Source organism: Oncorhynchus mykiss, chromosome 21 (assembly GCF_013265735.2).
Source record: "Oncorhynchus mykiss isolate Arlee chromosome 21, USDA_OmykA_1.1, whole genome shotgun sequence".
NCBI classification, from domain to species: domain Eukaryota; kingdom Metazoa; phylum Chordata; class Actinopteri; order Salmoniformes; family Salmonidae; genus Oncorhynchus; species Oncorhynchus mykiss.
Genome location: NC_048585.1, coordinates 43,825,898 through 43,841,917, shown reverse-complemented (window position 1 = coordinate 43,841,917; position 16,020 = coordinate 43,825,898). Strand labels below are relative to the sequence as shown.

General features: G+C 45.3%; 1 protein-coding gene across 1 annotated transcript in view; it reads left to right on the top strand.

The window, feature by feature from the left end:
- The first annotated feature begins 712 nt into the window (after nt 1–712).
- dnah2 (dynein, axonemal, heavy chain 2) overlaps nt 713–16,020 on the top strand; it is a 217,575-nt gene continuing 202,267 nt past the window's right edge. Inside the window, exons 1-8 of the mRNA XM_036957925.1 lie at nt 713–901; nt 1,934–2,115; nt 4,024–4,097; nt 5,007–5,177; nt 5,697–5,925; nt 8,247–8,357; nt 9,174–9,412; nt 9,823–10,014. Of these exons, the coding sequence (XP_036813820.1) occupies nt 1,968–2,115; nt 4,024–4,097; nt 5,007–5,177; nt 5,697–5,925; nt 8,247–8,357; nt 9,174–9,412; nt 9,823–10,014 (1,164 nt within the window). The 5' untranslated portion in view covers nt 713–901; nt 1,934–1,967. The remainder of the gene's footprint in view (nt 902–1,933; nt 2,116–4,023; nt 4,098–5,006; nt 5,178–5,696; nt 5,926–8,246; nt 8,358–9,173; nt 9,413–9,822; nt 10,015–16,020) is intronic.

Genomic DNA, 16,020 nt, shown 5'->3' with positions numbered 1-16,020 from the left:
TTAAATGAGTAGATGACCCCATGGCCCTGATTCCCCCCCCCCCCCCAGTTAACAATGTTTACATTGGATATGTCCAGTCCAGTTTAACATTCATAAGGCAAAATGTTTCAATGGTTAAGCCTTGGCATCCCAGGCACTCTCCCTGCAGTGAGTCAGATTCTCTTTCAAAGCATAATATGTATTGTTTTTATCAACAGGAATGTCATATGTCACTTCCGCTACAGAAAGTGCAACATCTAATGCCGATCATTTTTAAAATTAGCAGTCACTTGGTTGGCCTACCGTTGTCGTTTATGATGATGAGTGATTTTGAGGAATGTGCAGTGACAGTTGGTTGCATTCACTCAAACGTGGCATGCTCACTCAGTAGCTATTCTCTGCCACACCTGCTAGATTTCTCACTGTGCTGGTTGATCATGAAATCAATGTGATATGGTATTTCTAATGGCTATTCATCTGAATTTGTACCCCCATATTTTCTTTTTGACGAGATAACATGCTGATAACGTTACCGTACAATCAACTGGAAATCATTCGTTATGAGCAAATTAAGACATGAAAGCTCACATCCCCATCGTTGTAGAGGGCTTGTCTTCTCGTTAAGGTGCGATTGCAACAAGAAAGGGGTTACGAGCATGTGGAGCCCCCTCCCCCTCTCCTGTGCCGTTTCTATGGAGACGTGTCTACAAGCTCGCCACAACACAAAGCCGGAGAGTGGAGCCAACAACCATCGAAGAAACCGATACAGTTGTCTAGCCAGTTTACATCAAAACTGTTTTATCACGCCATTCCGTATCTATTGGTTTTAGAGTATGTATGAATAAACAGTATTGATGTAGGTGTTAAAGCTAGGTAAACCATTGAACACGTGGAGTTGCATAAAGTTATTACCTGACGGAAGGTAAGGTGGTTGTCAAGTAGCTAGCGACGTTACTGGAGTTATCAGTTGATAGCTAACTCTATTTGGTCTGCAGCTAGCTAGTGAAATGCTGAAAAGTCATTCTACTTATATACAAATGTACAATTTTGGAAAGGAAATTATGGATTTAGCATGCCTTCAGAGGCAAACCCACCCTGCAATAAGAAAATGACAAGCTTATAAAGGAAGAAATCTGTATCGAGTTACATTAGCTAGCTACAGTATGTTCAATATACAGTAGCTAAGCATTTTTTTTATGCTCACTTGACACTCGTTAACTCCAACTGGGACAATTCTTGATGGCTTTCCTCTGCAATAACCCGTCCATTGTTTGACATTAAATCCCAGTACAGTATCTCTAACAGTTCGTTCATCTCTGCCAGAAGCAGACTCAGTCTATATTAATGTTATTGATCACTGTCAACTTTACCTGCTCCCTCCCATTTCACATCTAAAGGGAGGGTGGATTTCAAAGGGTTTTCTGCTAACTTTCTTTTTATTACTCCCTTTCTCTTCTTCCCTCAATAACCTGTCTCTTTTATTACATAGCTACAGCCCTTAGAAACGGACAACTTGGGAACTTAATCAAAGTTTTAATAAAGACATGGTCACCCTGCCAGCTTTGACAAGTGAGGTGTCTGGCTAAACCAGAGAGGGGATATCAGCCCCAGATAGATAAATAGTGCATGAACCTGTTGCCGTTTAGAGTTTATTACTTTTGTCTCAGATGTTTCCTCCAGACAGCAGGAATGTCTGTCTCACACAAATTTGCAAGCATTTACTCCCTTGGCTCGACCACCAGATTGTCCTAGGGAAAGGGGAAAGGGGGATACCTAGTCAGTTGTCCAACTGAATGTATTCAACTGAAATGTGTCTGCCACATTTAATCGAACCACTCTGAATCAGAGGGAATAGGGTTTCCTATGGAGGGGACTTAATGGCTCAGTTTATTCACCTACACTGAGTCAGTGTATCAGTATATCTTTCTTTTTTTTATTCTCTTCTCCTCTACAGCTGACGACAAACATCAGTGGCTGGTTCGTTGGCCATGGCGGACCCAGAGACGCCCCGCTCGGGCAAGTCCTCGGGCAAGTCCAAGCGCTCCAGCTCTGGTAAGAGCAAAAAGGCCAAGAACCAGAGCATCACGCCTGCTCCTGGGGAGAGCCTGCCTGAAGACAAGGAGACACAGCCTGGAGGTAAAGGCCTAGAGGAGACATAACCAAACCTGAGTGCCATGTTGTCTGTTTGTGTTATCGTGCCAACTCCTTGTCCCTCATTGTCCACCCTCTGCTGGGTTGGAACAACAGGATGCATCTGGTGTTTAGAGGAAATGGAAAGAGAGCCTGTGATGCAATGTCCACTTTTGGACTTTAATAAGGTGACACTCTTAACTCCTCCTCCACATTTACTGGATTGGTTGAACAGTGCAGAAGAGAACCTCCCCTACAAATGTTCTCGGCAGGACCAGAAAGAAAAACGCCTGCTACGTTAAGTTACTCATTGTCATACCGAACAGCAATAGAGTTGGCAGGATTACACAAACAGATCTTGGACCAGGCTAACATGGCCAAACCTGGACTCTAAATACTAACTAGTCTAGCATGTCACACAACCAGACTCGTGTTCAGGTGGGCGCGATCAACGCTATAAACGTTGCACATAGAAATACTGTATCATGTATAGAGCAGCTTGCCATTGCCTTACGTCGATTCCACCTGTCTCGTTTCTCGCAAAGGACAGTGGGATAGATGAAGAGTAGGCAGGCTACAATGGGCTGTCTAACGTTCAAAAATACTACCTATGCGACATCGTCTTGTTGCCGAACCCCATTTCTGCCTCAAAACAGTCTAAATTAATCTAAGCTAAAACAATACATTTGTCAATAATGTTGATGTTTTTTGGTGAAGAATTCGGCCCATTTTACGTCTAGCTCTGGATTATGCAGTATTTCTGAAGTTTGACTATGGGCACAAAAGCTAGCATACATGTGTCCAGCAACAGCTGAGACAGTCACTGAAATCATCTTTGACTGAAAAAATGCTTTAAGATAACAGTCAGTTCCTCTTAATTGTGGAGCTGCATGTCTACAACTTCAGGGTAGTTTAAACAGGCTAAGCAAGCTTTTCATGTCAGTGAAGAACGAGCTAGCCGACTAGCTAGCTAGCTGCGTCAGTAAGCTAGCTAGCAACAACCATAGACATTAAAACAACAGTTAGCTACACAGCTGATCAAGTCACTGCACTGGCAACCAATGTCCTTGCACAGAATTTGTGCAGGAAATAGCCACCGTTTAGTTTTTCTTTTCTCACTATTAAAAAAGTGTCACATATTTTTTTTTTATAATTTAGCTAGTTGTTCTGCCAATTTCACTGAGAGTCATATGAAAGTGCAGTGATATATAAAACATTTGTTTACAAAATTTGTTTACATTATTTGAATGGCGGATGCTCAATATTTCAACGTGAATATGAGTTCCACGTCCTGCAAGGCAGTTTGGTTGATGGAGGAGGAGTGACGCCCTCTGACATGAGACAATAACAGCAGGAAATTATTCCTTTTTCTCCACGTCACCTGGAAGCATACGCCATCTGTTATGTCAGTCCGTTCTCCGTAATGTATTTCTACCTGAGAAGGTTGTGCCCTGCTGAACATGTCATCATGAACCATGCAACCATGCAGCTTGTTTTCTTCATAGCTCAAACGCTCCAAATGATTCAATTAGCTATTTTTACACTCATTGATTCGGTTGCCAGAAGGTTATTCAAATGACAAGGCATAAAATAGATTTTTACAACAGATACTTTTATCCGAAATGTCTCAATTATGTAATTAAGTCATTAGAGGAGCAGACATTTATCGTAGTTAATTAAAGGTTAAATAAAAAAAGACAGAAAAAAAAAGATCCACTGTGGAATTTAATGACCGCACCCCCCAGAATGACAGAGAGAAGAAGAGATTATCTTGACAATACAGAAACTAAGATGTAGTTATGAAAATCTGAGTCGGCCTGTCGCAGCAATTACATATGCTTATTGAAATGTGTTGTGTGTGTGTGTGTGTATTGCGCGTGCGTGTGTTTGCCTGCCTGTGTGTGTGACGCACAGAGGAGATTCAAGAGGAAAGCAGCCAAGAAACGGCTGTGACCATAGAAGAGGTGGACACGTACACCGTGGGCCTGGTAAATCCATCATGATACTGTATCCCCCTATAGCGAGTGTCCTGTCAACAGTAATGAATTGACTGTCAAATACAATGTAGCATCAGAAGACTTACACACGATGGTATCAAATTACACTGTCTCCATTGCAGATTAGCACACACACACACACACACACACACACACACACACACACACACACACACACGCAAGCACACACGCGCGCACGCACACACACACACACACACACTACAAAACGTCAAAAGGCAGTTTCAGTCTATTGGACACAATGGTATAATTGTGGAGAACAGGACGGAGGTGATTTGTGAGCAGCTGGTCAGTGAACCTGCACAGTCACTGTCTCTCTCATCAATTGAATTAATATAATGAATTACCACTCTGAACACACACACGCACCCACCCACACAGAGATGGCATTTCCATGCAGTGACCGTAGCCCTGTGGAAGATGGCAGCAGCTGTGGAGCGTAGCGGGGGGGTTGGTTGGTGGGTGGTGGGTGGTGTAGCTACAGTGTTTGTGATCTAACTCCCATCCGCTACACAGTCTGCCTGCTAACACATTCTACATTACAAGACAGCAGAGCAGAGCACCACAGCCCTGTATCTATCCTCATGGTAATATGACCATGACATATTTGGGTAATAATAACAGATTTTCGGGGGTAGGCTAGCTGTTTCTCCTCTGTCCTCTCCATAAAGAAATGATGCTGTGTATTGTTATTATTGAAAAAGCCTCTGGGGGTTTGAAATTGTATGTAAAGGAAGACTGGATGGTGTAGGGGTACGGTGCTACTCAGTGACATGAGTAAGAACCCCTGTGACAACTGTTGTTGTAAAATGGGCTTTATGAATACATTGAATTGATTTGATTATTTTCTTGTTTTCACCTTTCCCTTTTTTCCCTCTCCAGAGGATGCTGTTGAAAAACCGTGTGGCTCTGACCGGCATGTCGAAGCTGCCTTGGTCAGAGGAGAACGAGAAAGCCCTGGATAAGTTCATCTTGGACAGCTCCAACAGGACCCTCGTGGTCTACCCAGACCCCTACGCTGGCCTCCGGGTGGAGTACGCCATGCCATCTCAGGTACAGCCTCAATAACCGCTCATATCCTTCACTTGAGTCGAATTTCCACTTAGCCGTTCATTGACGTCAATAGGAGACTTTAGTTGAATGAATGCTAGGATTTTCCCTGAAGTAGATATCCTTAAGTAGAGATCTCAGGTAGCTACTTCCCCAGCCCCAGCCCTGTTCACACACAGTTAGAACAAGGTAGAGATTCTTCCCTGAGCGCCTTCCTCGTATTGCACCATCAGTGCATTATTATTATTACAAATGATTGGAGCTTTGTAGATTGAGATAATGATGTCCCTGAATACCAAGCTCTGTCTAAAAGAGAAGAGAAATGTCTACGTTCTCAGGCGGCGCTACACAAGTTAGTTTCCTCCTCCTAACACAAAGGAGAATCAGAGAATGCAGAATTGAATTCTGTATTTTTTTTTACATCTTTCGCTAATGTGTTCAAACGTATAACCCACTGGTGTTTCCTGCCTCTCCACACCCCCTCCTGGCGCTCCTCTCCTCCCCCCTCCCCCCTCCCTACAGGTGGTAGACCAGCTGGCCTTCTTCGTCCGCTCTGATGGCGGTCTGATCCTTGAGGAGACGTTTGAGAGCACGGTGCAGTTTGGTACGGTGCGGGGCAACGCCACCGAGAGCCTGCTGAGGATGATGAACGGAGTGCACGCCCCCCAGGTCACCCTCAGCACCGCATGGCCCGAGAGCATCAAGAACAACTACTCCGCCCACATGCATCGCTTCCTCACAAACCTCACAGGTAGGTGCGGCTAAGTCACAGGGGGCTCCTACAGTCGTCACAGCGCCACCTAGTGTTAGCCTTCCACACGTGCGCCACTTCACCACAGCGCCGCCCAGAGTTTTCACACAGTTCCTGCACTTCTTCCTCCCCAACTCCACAGGAGTCCCGCTTTCTCTCATCTATTGTAAACCCTCCACACCTTCACCTCCACTTCTGTCTATTTCATCCCCCTCTGTCTCCACATGAGGTCCCATGAGCAGCCCCTTTGCACTAATATATCTAAGAACCAACCAGCTCAGACCTAAAGAAGAAACAAATATTCTGAGAGAGAACCTCTACAAAAATGAAGGTTAGACTCCATTTTTCCCTTTGACAAAACAACTGCTTTGACAGCAAACCATTGATCTGTTTCATGCTTCACGGTTGATTGAGTTGTTCTTTCATGTGTTGTAGCAGCCTACAGAGTCTTATTGTGTTATTGGTGCCTTATTCTTCTTCTCGGTAAAAAGGGTCAAGGTTCTGAGTAAAAGTGACCTCAATGAGGACACACGTAGTCATAATCATAGACACGCAGTGCAGTCAGAGTCACACACACACACACACCGTACACACACACACACACACACTCACACACCGTACACACACCGTACACACACCGTACACACACTGTACACACACTGTACACACACACACACACACACACACACACACACACACACACACACACACACACACACACACACACACACACACTTTTCACCTGAAGCAGCAGCTCAGTGGGCTAATCAGCCAATGGTTTGGGCAATATTAAATTCTGACAGTAGTACTTTCGTTCTTAGTTTTTTTCTCTCTTCCCCCTAACTCATTTTATGGATCATATTCAGTCAATTACCTCAGAAAAAATGAAACATTTCAAGGATACCATTCCTCCAGGGTAAACTAAACAACGTTCTTCTTGTTGCGAGATATCGACATGTGATACTTACGAAGCAAAACAAATAATTGTGTTCGTCTCAATGGCACCCGATTCCATATATCGTGCACTACTTTTCAACAGATCCCAATGGCCCTGGTCAAAAGCAGTGCACAACATAGGGAGTATGGTGCCATTTGAGATCTGACCTATGCAACCACTGGGACTGCAGATGATGCCTTTAATACAGTTATTCCATAAATGTGTCGTTGAGGTGAGAGGCAGGGACAGCCCAGGTAATATGGCCTCTGGTGTACAGGTTTCACCCACGCCTGACACGCTGCACTGGCAATCAGGAAGCAGATGCATGTGTCCAGAAGGCTAAGCTCTACCTCGTCCTCTGTGTCTTTATCCATTCACTTCAGTCTCCCAAAGGTCAACTGGATACATAGAAATACACAAAGCACAACTAAATCTCTATCTATACACAGACATGTATAGGTACTTTTCCACCAAAGGTTCCCAATCAGACACACACATGGATTCAAGCAGACACACACACACACACACACAAAATACACACACCCAAAACATACACACCCGAAACAGCATTGCTCTGTAGCGGTTTTGTTCACCTTCGCTGCTCTGAGTTGTCTCATTATTTCTCCTTCTGTTTTTGTGTTCTTACTCTTCCCATAAAGGCCAGAGCATCTCTCTGTTGTGCTTCCAGTCTTGCTCTGTGTGTGTGTGTGTGTGTCTCTCTTTGTGTGTCTCCTAACTATCCTCCCAGTCAAGAGGCAGTACAGCCAGAGTCTCTGGTTCTCACTGATACTCCGACCCGGTTCTCTTTCATCTCTTCATTTATCAGGCCAACAACCACTTGTTCTTTCATTCAAACCATTTTTCTTTCATGTTTCTCTGCATTGTGGTTGTTTTTGGTCAACCTTTCACTCCTGCATTTCTCGCTCAAGTGGTGGGACATGTTTGAGGTGTATGGTGCAGGATGAGAGATGCGGGGATCTGCTTCCGCTGACCTCTACTCGGTGGGCTACAGTAGAAGTAGTGAACGTTGGTTGGCCCTGGTTCGTCTACGTGACGGAGGGCAACACGTTACAGTGTTGAACCATTAGCTACCTTTGTTATCCTTAACACTATTCTAGAGATATACAACACCAGCCGTTTTCTAGGAAGTCAATTTAAAATGGCTGTATTTCTTGGAAATCAAATATATGAATGCTTCTGCATGCTTGGTCTGCATTGTTGTCAACAACATAATATGATTAGATGGTGTTTCATATATTAATGTGTGTGTGTGTGTGTGTGTGTGTGTGTGTGTGTGTGTGTGTGTGTGTGTGTGTGTGTGTGCGCGTGCGTGCGCCCGTGTGTGTGTGTGTGCGCGTGCGTGCGCGCGTGTGTGTGTGTGCAGACACCAGGTTCAAGCTGGTGGGCAACACAGTGCTTTATATCCCTATGGAGGCCCTGCAGCGTAGCCCGGAGGTGGCCAGCAAGGACAAGGAGCTGGTGCAGAGACTGGAGAGTAAGCCTGGGGCGGGGGAGTGTGTGTGTAATGTGTGTGTGTGTGTGTGTGTGTGTGTGTGTGTGTGTGTGTGTGTGTGTGTGTGTGTGTGTGTGTGTGTGTGAAGCTGGCGGCGGCGTATTGTCATAAATATCACAACATTTTCACTTTTCAGTTCATGTTACTCCTAATGTACCTGACTCTGTTGTCCTCTGTTATCCTCACCCTCATCTAACCCAACTGCCCTGCCGTCTTCTGTCCGCTCCCTCTCCTTTCTCCGTCCCTTCTCTGCTCCTCTCCTCCCCTCTGTCCCCATCCCCTCTCCTCCCCTCTGTCCCCATCCCCTCTCCTCCCCTCTGTCCCCATGCCCTCCCCTCTGTCCCCATCCCCTCTCCTCCCCTCTGTCCCCATCCCCTCTCCTCCCCTCTGTCCCCATCCCCTCTCCTCCCCTCTGTCCCCATCCCCTCTCCTCCCCTCTGTCCCCATGCCCTCTCCTCCCCTCTGTCCCCATCCCCTCTCCTCCCCTCTGTCCCCATCCCCTCTCCTCCCCTCTGTCCCCATCCCCTCTCCTCCCCTCTGTCCCCATCCCCTCTGTCCCCATCCCCTCTCCTCCCCTCTGTCCCCATCCCCTCTCCTCCCCTCTGTCCCCATCTCCTCCCCTCTGTCCCCATCCCCTCTCCTCCCCTCTGTCCCCATCCCCTCTCCTCCCCTCTGTCCCCATCCCCTCTCCTCCCCTCTGTCCCCATCCCCTCTCCTCCCCTCTGTCCCCATCTCCTCCCCTCTGTCCCCATCCCCTCTCCTCCTCTCTGTCCCCAACCCCTCTCCTCCCCTCCCCAGTGGTGATGATCCACTGGACCCGTCAGATCAAGGAGGTGCTGAATGCTCAGGAGACGGTGGAGACGGGGGACAGCTCTGGACCCCTGGAGGAGATCTCCTTCTGGAGGAGTCGCTGTGCCGACCTCTCTGGGATCAGCCAGCAGTTACAGAAGCCCGGGGTCCGTCACGTCCAGACCACACTGCAGCTCTCCAAGTCCTCCTACGTACCCCCCTTCTGCAAGCTGGCCAAGCAGATCCAGGTGCCAAGCAGACACACACACACACACACACACACAAACACACAAACACACACACACAGGGGATAAAGCGTACAGAGAGCCTGGTCCCAGTGTTTGTGCTGTCTTGCCAACTCCTGGTGTGACAGAGACCATAGGAGTTGGCAAGACAGTACAAACAGATCTGGGACCAGGCTAGCATGCATAGAGCAGAGATGGGATATTGCCTGATTATGCAAGAATTCTGAATTCAGACACTGTAGATTAGTCTATTCATAAGTCATTGAAATTGAGTTCAGCTCACCAAAGTTCACCTCAAACCAATACCCTCATTCCAAGTCCTACCTCTCCACTCCCTACTAGGGCTCTGGTTGAAAGTAGCGCACCACGTAGTGAATAGGGTGTCATTTGAGACGCCATGCCTGTGTTTCTAGGATGGCTCTCTCCAAGCCCAGTCCAACCTGTCATTCCTGTCCCTGCTGAGGGAGCCCTGTGAGGAGATGGCTCAGCTCAAGCCCAGAGAGGTGGTTCCCAAGCTGGCTCACATCCTCAACCTCATCCGCCTCATCTGGGTCAACTCTGTCTACTACAACACCCGCGAGAGACTCACCGCTCTCTTCAGAAAGGTAGAGAAACCGTTGTGTTTTTGTATTGTTTGGGACGGACCCTCTCTCTGTCAGATTCACTCCAGTGAAAGGTTGGGATCAATTCGATTTTTCAATCAATTGACTGAAGAATTGAAATGGAATTGATCCTAACCCTGCTTCACTGAGACACCCAGTCATAACCCGCCCTAACTCCAACCATTTACCGCTCCTTCTGAGAATATATTTCCAACCAATCAGCTGGCCCTCAGGTCCTCTCTCATGTTACTCGGCACTCCAATCAGAGCGCACTACTGCCCCTCTGTTCCTCTGAGAAGGGATCAGCTTGTAGTAACAGAGAAAGAGCGAGAGAGAGAGAGAGAGAGAGAGAGAGAGAGAACATGTACAGATCACAGCCACGCCACCCCTTCCATGTTAGCCGAGTAGAGGGCCACACTCGTTTTACTATCCCGCCATTTTTTATTTCCATCTCCTAGACAGGCGAAGCCGGGAAAAGCGTTTAACCTCTCATAATTACGCCCTGACCTTCCCCTCTCCCGGCGCTGGAATCGTTTGTTGCTGTCCCACCGACCGTATTCCTTTTCTTGTTCCTTTCCCCCCTTCCTCCGTCTCACTCCTTTTCTCTCTCTCCGGCCCTTTGATAATACATCAAGGAGAGAGACTGACTGGCACAAAACATTTCATCTAATTGTTTCCTTGGGGTTAGTGGGGGTGTGGGGAGGGGAGAAACATAACCTAGCTCAAAGGCCCGCCAGCCACGCAGGTTTCAAAGGAGCCCCTCTCTCTCCCTCCCTCTCTCACGTCTTCCTGATCCGCTCGGGTCAGATCAGCCTTCATCCAACACCTCCGCAGCCTCAGACAAAATGCCTGGGTCTCTCCCTCCATCTCTCCGTCTCTCTCTCCTTCTCCACGAGAGAGAGAGAGGGAGAGAGAGAGAGAGAGAGATGCAACCCCAAGTCTGTTCTGTTGTCACGGTTTCCCCACCAGCTAGAAAGTAGCTGGTGTAACTTACAAAGAAGTTATAGTGGACCTTCTGTTCAATAATGTTTGGGGGAAATGAATGCTTATTTTAAATAGCAGTTTGTTTTAGCAGGGTTTTTTCTCTCTGTTTATTATAATATAATATGCTGATAACTTCACGCGGACTGAAGCGGTCCCATGCGCCAAGCATCACAGATGTGCTTTTATGTCCATCCACATGTCCTTTAGGCTCCTTTCCCCACTAGTTCTCTGTGATTTCACTACGCGACGGGGCTTTTTCTCTGCCCTCCGAGCCTCGGAAAGGAAAGCCATGGTTTTTACAACCATTTGTGCACTGTGGCACCACTGCATAAAGGCATTCTGTGTAGAGCAGGCCGGGAGTGTGAAGGCATCATTGGAGACCAATGACCTGGATCACACTAGCTGGTTCGTAGACTTGGCTCGGATCGTCTACCGCCGCTCCCTCCGCTCAGCAACCGTTCAGCAACCCCCAACCGCCACTGTTGTCATTGGCAGGGAAGGAACGCAGAAAATATGACTGTTTTATGTAACTCTAATGACCCCAAGTTATTCCTGTATCACCAGCTGCGTGTGTGTGTGTGTGTGTGTGTGTGTGTGTGTGTGTGTGTGTGTGTGTGTGTGTGTGTGTGTGTGTGTGTGTGTGTGTGTGTGTGTGTGTGTGTGTGTGTGTGTGTGTGTGTTACTACTGCTGTGTCCACTACCACCACTCTGACTACATTTTCACTGGTCTCATGGTTGAGAGGCTTTTCTCCTTCCAATGGCGTAAAATTTCTGCTAAAATAAAATATGAAGATTCAACCTGTTTTTTTCTCTTTCTGAGTGCTGGAGTAGAACCAGCTCTGTCAGATGTGGTTTCTGTTGTGTTTGAGTTTTTGGCTAATCGTTTCTAATCATTTGACTCATGGTAGCAGCAGTGTGTGTTTGTGTGCACGTATGTATAGATCTAATGTGTGTGTGGGGGGGGGGTGCACGTGTGGACATTTGCCTGTGTGTGCATGTGTATGTTTGCCTTGCCTCCCTGCTGCAGGGGCCTCACGAACCATTGTGTTCATTTCTTGCATATCTTTGTGCTGCTGGAGAGAGAACACAACAATGTCTGGTTTAATGTCATTTTCTAAGCCCACAGACCCTGAGGCCATGGCCTTGTGACTGTCGGACACTGTTTCCGCTAATGCCCAGAGAGAAAAACGTAAAAACGAAGTAATAAACCCTGTATGATAATAGCTGAAGTAGTATGATCATTTTGGAACTAGCGGTAATTGATGAATATACACACGCTCATGGTTAACTAGTCAATGCATCCCAATGGACACTGGTCGACTAATGCACGAGTGAATAGGATTCAGGCATACATTTTCTTAGTATTAAAGGGATAATCCACCCCGAAACCACTAATTCCTATGATTAACAGTGTTAATTCGTATTAAATAACACTAATATGTGAGGAATTTGTTTTTTTCCCATCAGAGACAATGACTAACACCTGCCTCTGATTGAGAACCATATTAGGCCAAACATAGAACTAGACAAACTAGACATACAACATAGAATGCCCACCCAGCTCACGTCCTGACCAACACTAAAACAAGGAAAACACACAAGAACTATGGTCAGAACGTGACACTCTCTCTGGGCTGGCTGGCTAGCTAGCTAGGCAACAAAGCTACCCACAATAATACCAAAGTAGCTAGCTAGCTGTAAGATCGCCTAAACAAAATGCACTATCAATTTAGGAGTCTTACTCACCGAGGTCAACTTGCAGTTCGTCTCTGTCACTGAGCTATAAACGGCTTCTCTGCCCAGAGTGAGAGCAGAGTAACATTGCTTTCCTACAGAGATCATTTTGAGGATATGGGAATACGACTCTACATTAGAGTCGTATTAATGCACATTGTGTACATTGTGTACATTGCCCATAAGTCGTCAATGGGCTGCTCAGTGCATTCTGGGTGATTCTGGAACAAGGAGAGCTCTATTTCAAGGAGTGAATGGGATTCAGTTGGGCGCTAGCTCAAAAACAGAACATTAGCACAAAGTTCGTGAACAAAACGTACAGCATTGCAAATATTTTCCAAGATGTGAGATAATTAACTTGTTCTCTGTAATATCGTAAAGCTTTGGAATATCGTAAAGCTTTTGGAACACTGACTTTGAGAAGGGATTGCGTGACGATTCGCTTAGCAACCTTCCTATTTTGCAACAAAGCCTCCTTCACTCATTCCGCCAAACATACCCTCGTAAAACTGACTATCCTACCAATTCTTGACTTCGGCGATGTCATTTACAAAATAGCCTCCAACATTCTACTCAGCAAACTGGTTGTAGTCTATCACAGTGCCATCCATTTTATCACCAAAGCCCCATATACTACCCACCACTGTGACCTGTTTGCTCTCGTTGGCTGGTCCTCACTACATATCTGTCGCCAAACCCACTGGCTCCAGGTCATCCATAAGTCTTTGCTAGGTAAAGCCCGACCTTATCTCAGCTCACTGGTCACCATAGCAACACCCACTCGTAGAACGCACTCCAGCAGGTATATTTCACTGGTCATCCCCAAAGCCAACACTTCCTTTGGCCGTCTTTCCTTCCAGTTCTCTGCTGCCAATGACTGGAACGAATTGCAAATATCTCTGAAGCTGTAGTCTTATATCTCCCTCTCTAACTTTAAGCATCAGCTGTCAGAGCAGCTCACAGATCACTGCACCTGTACATAGCCCATCTGTAAATAGCACACCCAACTTCCTCATCCCCATATTATTACTTACACTCTTGCTCTTTTGCACCCCAGTATCTCATCATCTGCATATCTATCACTCCAGTATTAATGATAAATTGTAATTATTTTCGCCTCTAGGGCCTATTTATTGCCTACCTCCCTACTCTTCTACATTTGCACACACTGTACATAGATTTTTAAATTGTTCTTTTCTATTGTGTTATTGACTGTACGTTTGTTTATGTGTAACTCTGTGTTGTTGTTTTTGTCGCACTGCTTTGCTTTATCTTGGCCAGGTCGCAGTTGTAAATGAGAACTTGTTCTCAACTGGCCTACCTGGTTAAATAAAGGTGAAATAAAATAAGAATATACCATTAAAAAAAATGTGTGACGCAGCATGACAATGTGAATGGGATGGGTCAACAGTCAGCTGGGTGGGGCATTTCTCCATTCATTGCCCAATGGGATTTGTATCTCCTCCTTTCTGTAATATCAAAATATATTTTATATTTGAGATTCTTGCCTTGATGACAACTTTGCACACTTTTAGCATACACTCAACCAGCTTCGTGAGGTAGTCACCTGGAATGCATTTCAATTAACAGGTGTGCCTTGTTCAAAGTTCATTTGTTTAATTTCTTTCCATCTTAATGCGTGTGAGCCAATCAGTTGTGTTGTGACAAGGTTGGGGTGCTATACAGAAGATAGCCCTATTTGGTAAAAGACCAAGTCCATTATTTGGCAAGAACAACTCAAATAAGCAAAGAGAAACGGCAGTCCATCCTTACTTTAAGACATGAAGGTCAGTCAATCAGTAAAATGTCAAAAACGTTGAAAGCAGTCGCAAAAACCATCACGCGCTATGATGAAGGCCTGAAAAGGTCCTTGCCATTGGACTCTGGAGCAGTGGAAACACTTTATCTGCAGTGATAAATTCATGACAATCACTGGATGAAGTTGCATATAAATATATTTTAATCATGCATTCCTGCTTGGATGATGTAGCAACGTATTTATGAAATACCTTCTCAGTAGTCTATAAGGCCCTATACATTTAGTAAAAAAAATTATTCCTGATTCCGTTTTCTCCATTTGGTTTTTCCCAATTTTTTTTTCTTTTTTTTCTCAAAAATCGCACTTTTTGAATAGATTAACAACCAAATTGGATGTTGTATGTCCACAACAATGCTTAAACCATATCAGGAGACCGCTTTTGAGGTCTGGGAAAAATCGAAGAAATTAAGATTTATGGATGTAGTTACCCTTTTATTTCAACTGGATTGATGCAAAGAATCATGTTATCATTCTGCCAGGTAGGCATAGGCTACTTTGTAGTTAACATTCAATCGCAAAGGATTTGGGGTACCTTTCCATCTACCAGAAGGCTTTCTCCTAATCCCCACCTATATGTACTAATCTACCTTAAATACACCATTATCCCTGCACATTGTAAATTTGGTATTGATACTGACCCTGTATGTAGTTTCCTATCTTATTTCATGTAAGGTCTTGGCCCCATGTTTCATGAGCTGAAATAAAAAATCCCAGAAGTTTTCTATACGCACAAAAAGCTTATTTCTCTCAAATTTTGTGCACAAATTGGTTTATATCCATCCGTGTTAGGGAGCATTTCTCCTTTGCAAAGATAATCCATCCACCTGAGAGGTGTGGCATATCAAGAAGCTGATTGAACAGAATGATCATTACATACTGTAGGTGCACCTTGTGCTGGGGACAATAAAAGGCCACTCTAAAATGTGCAGTTTTGTCACACAACACAATGCCTCAGATGTCTCAAGTTTTGAGGGTGCGTGCAATTGGTATGCAAACTGCAGGAATGTCCACCAGAGCTTTTACCAGATAATGTAATGTTCATTTCTCTACCATAAATTGCCTCCAATGTCGTTTTAGAGAATGTGGCAGTACGTCGACCGGAGTATTTTTTTCTGTAATAAATTTTGTACGGAAAAACTCATTCTGATTGGCTGTGCCTGGCTCCCCAGTGAGTGGGCCTGGCTGCAAAGCGGTTGGTCTATGCCCTCCAAGGCCCACACAAGGCTGCACCCCTGCCCAGTCATGTGAAATCCATAGATTAGGGCCTAATGAATTTATTTAAATGGACTGATTTCCATATATGAACTGTAACTCAGTAACATCTTTGAAATTGTTGCATGTTGCGTTTATATTTTTGTTCAGTATTTATATAATACTAAGTTCAATATATGTTTTGAATATTGTTGAATTCCGTTTCAATGTCTGGATTCCGTGATTCTGCCTGCGTTCTCCACAACACCGATTTTATAGCG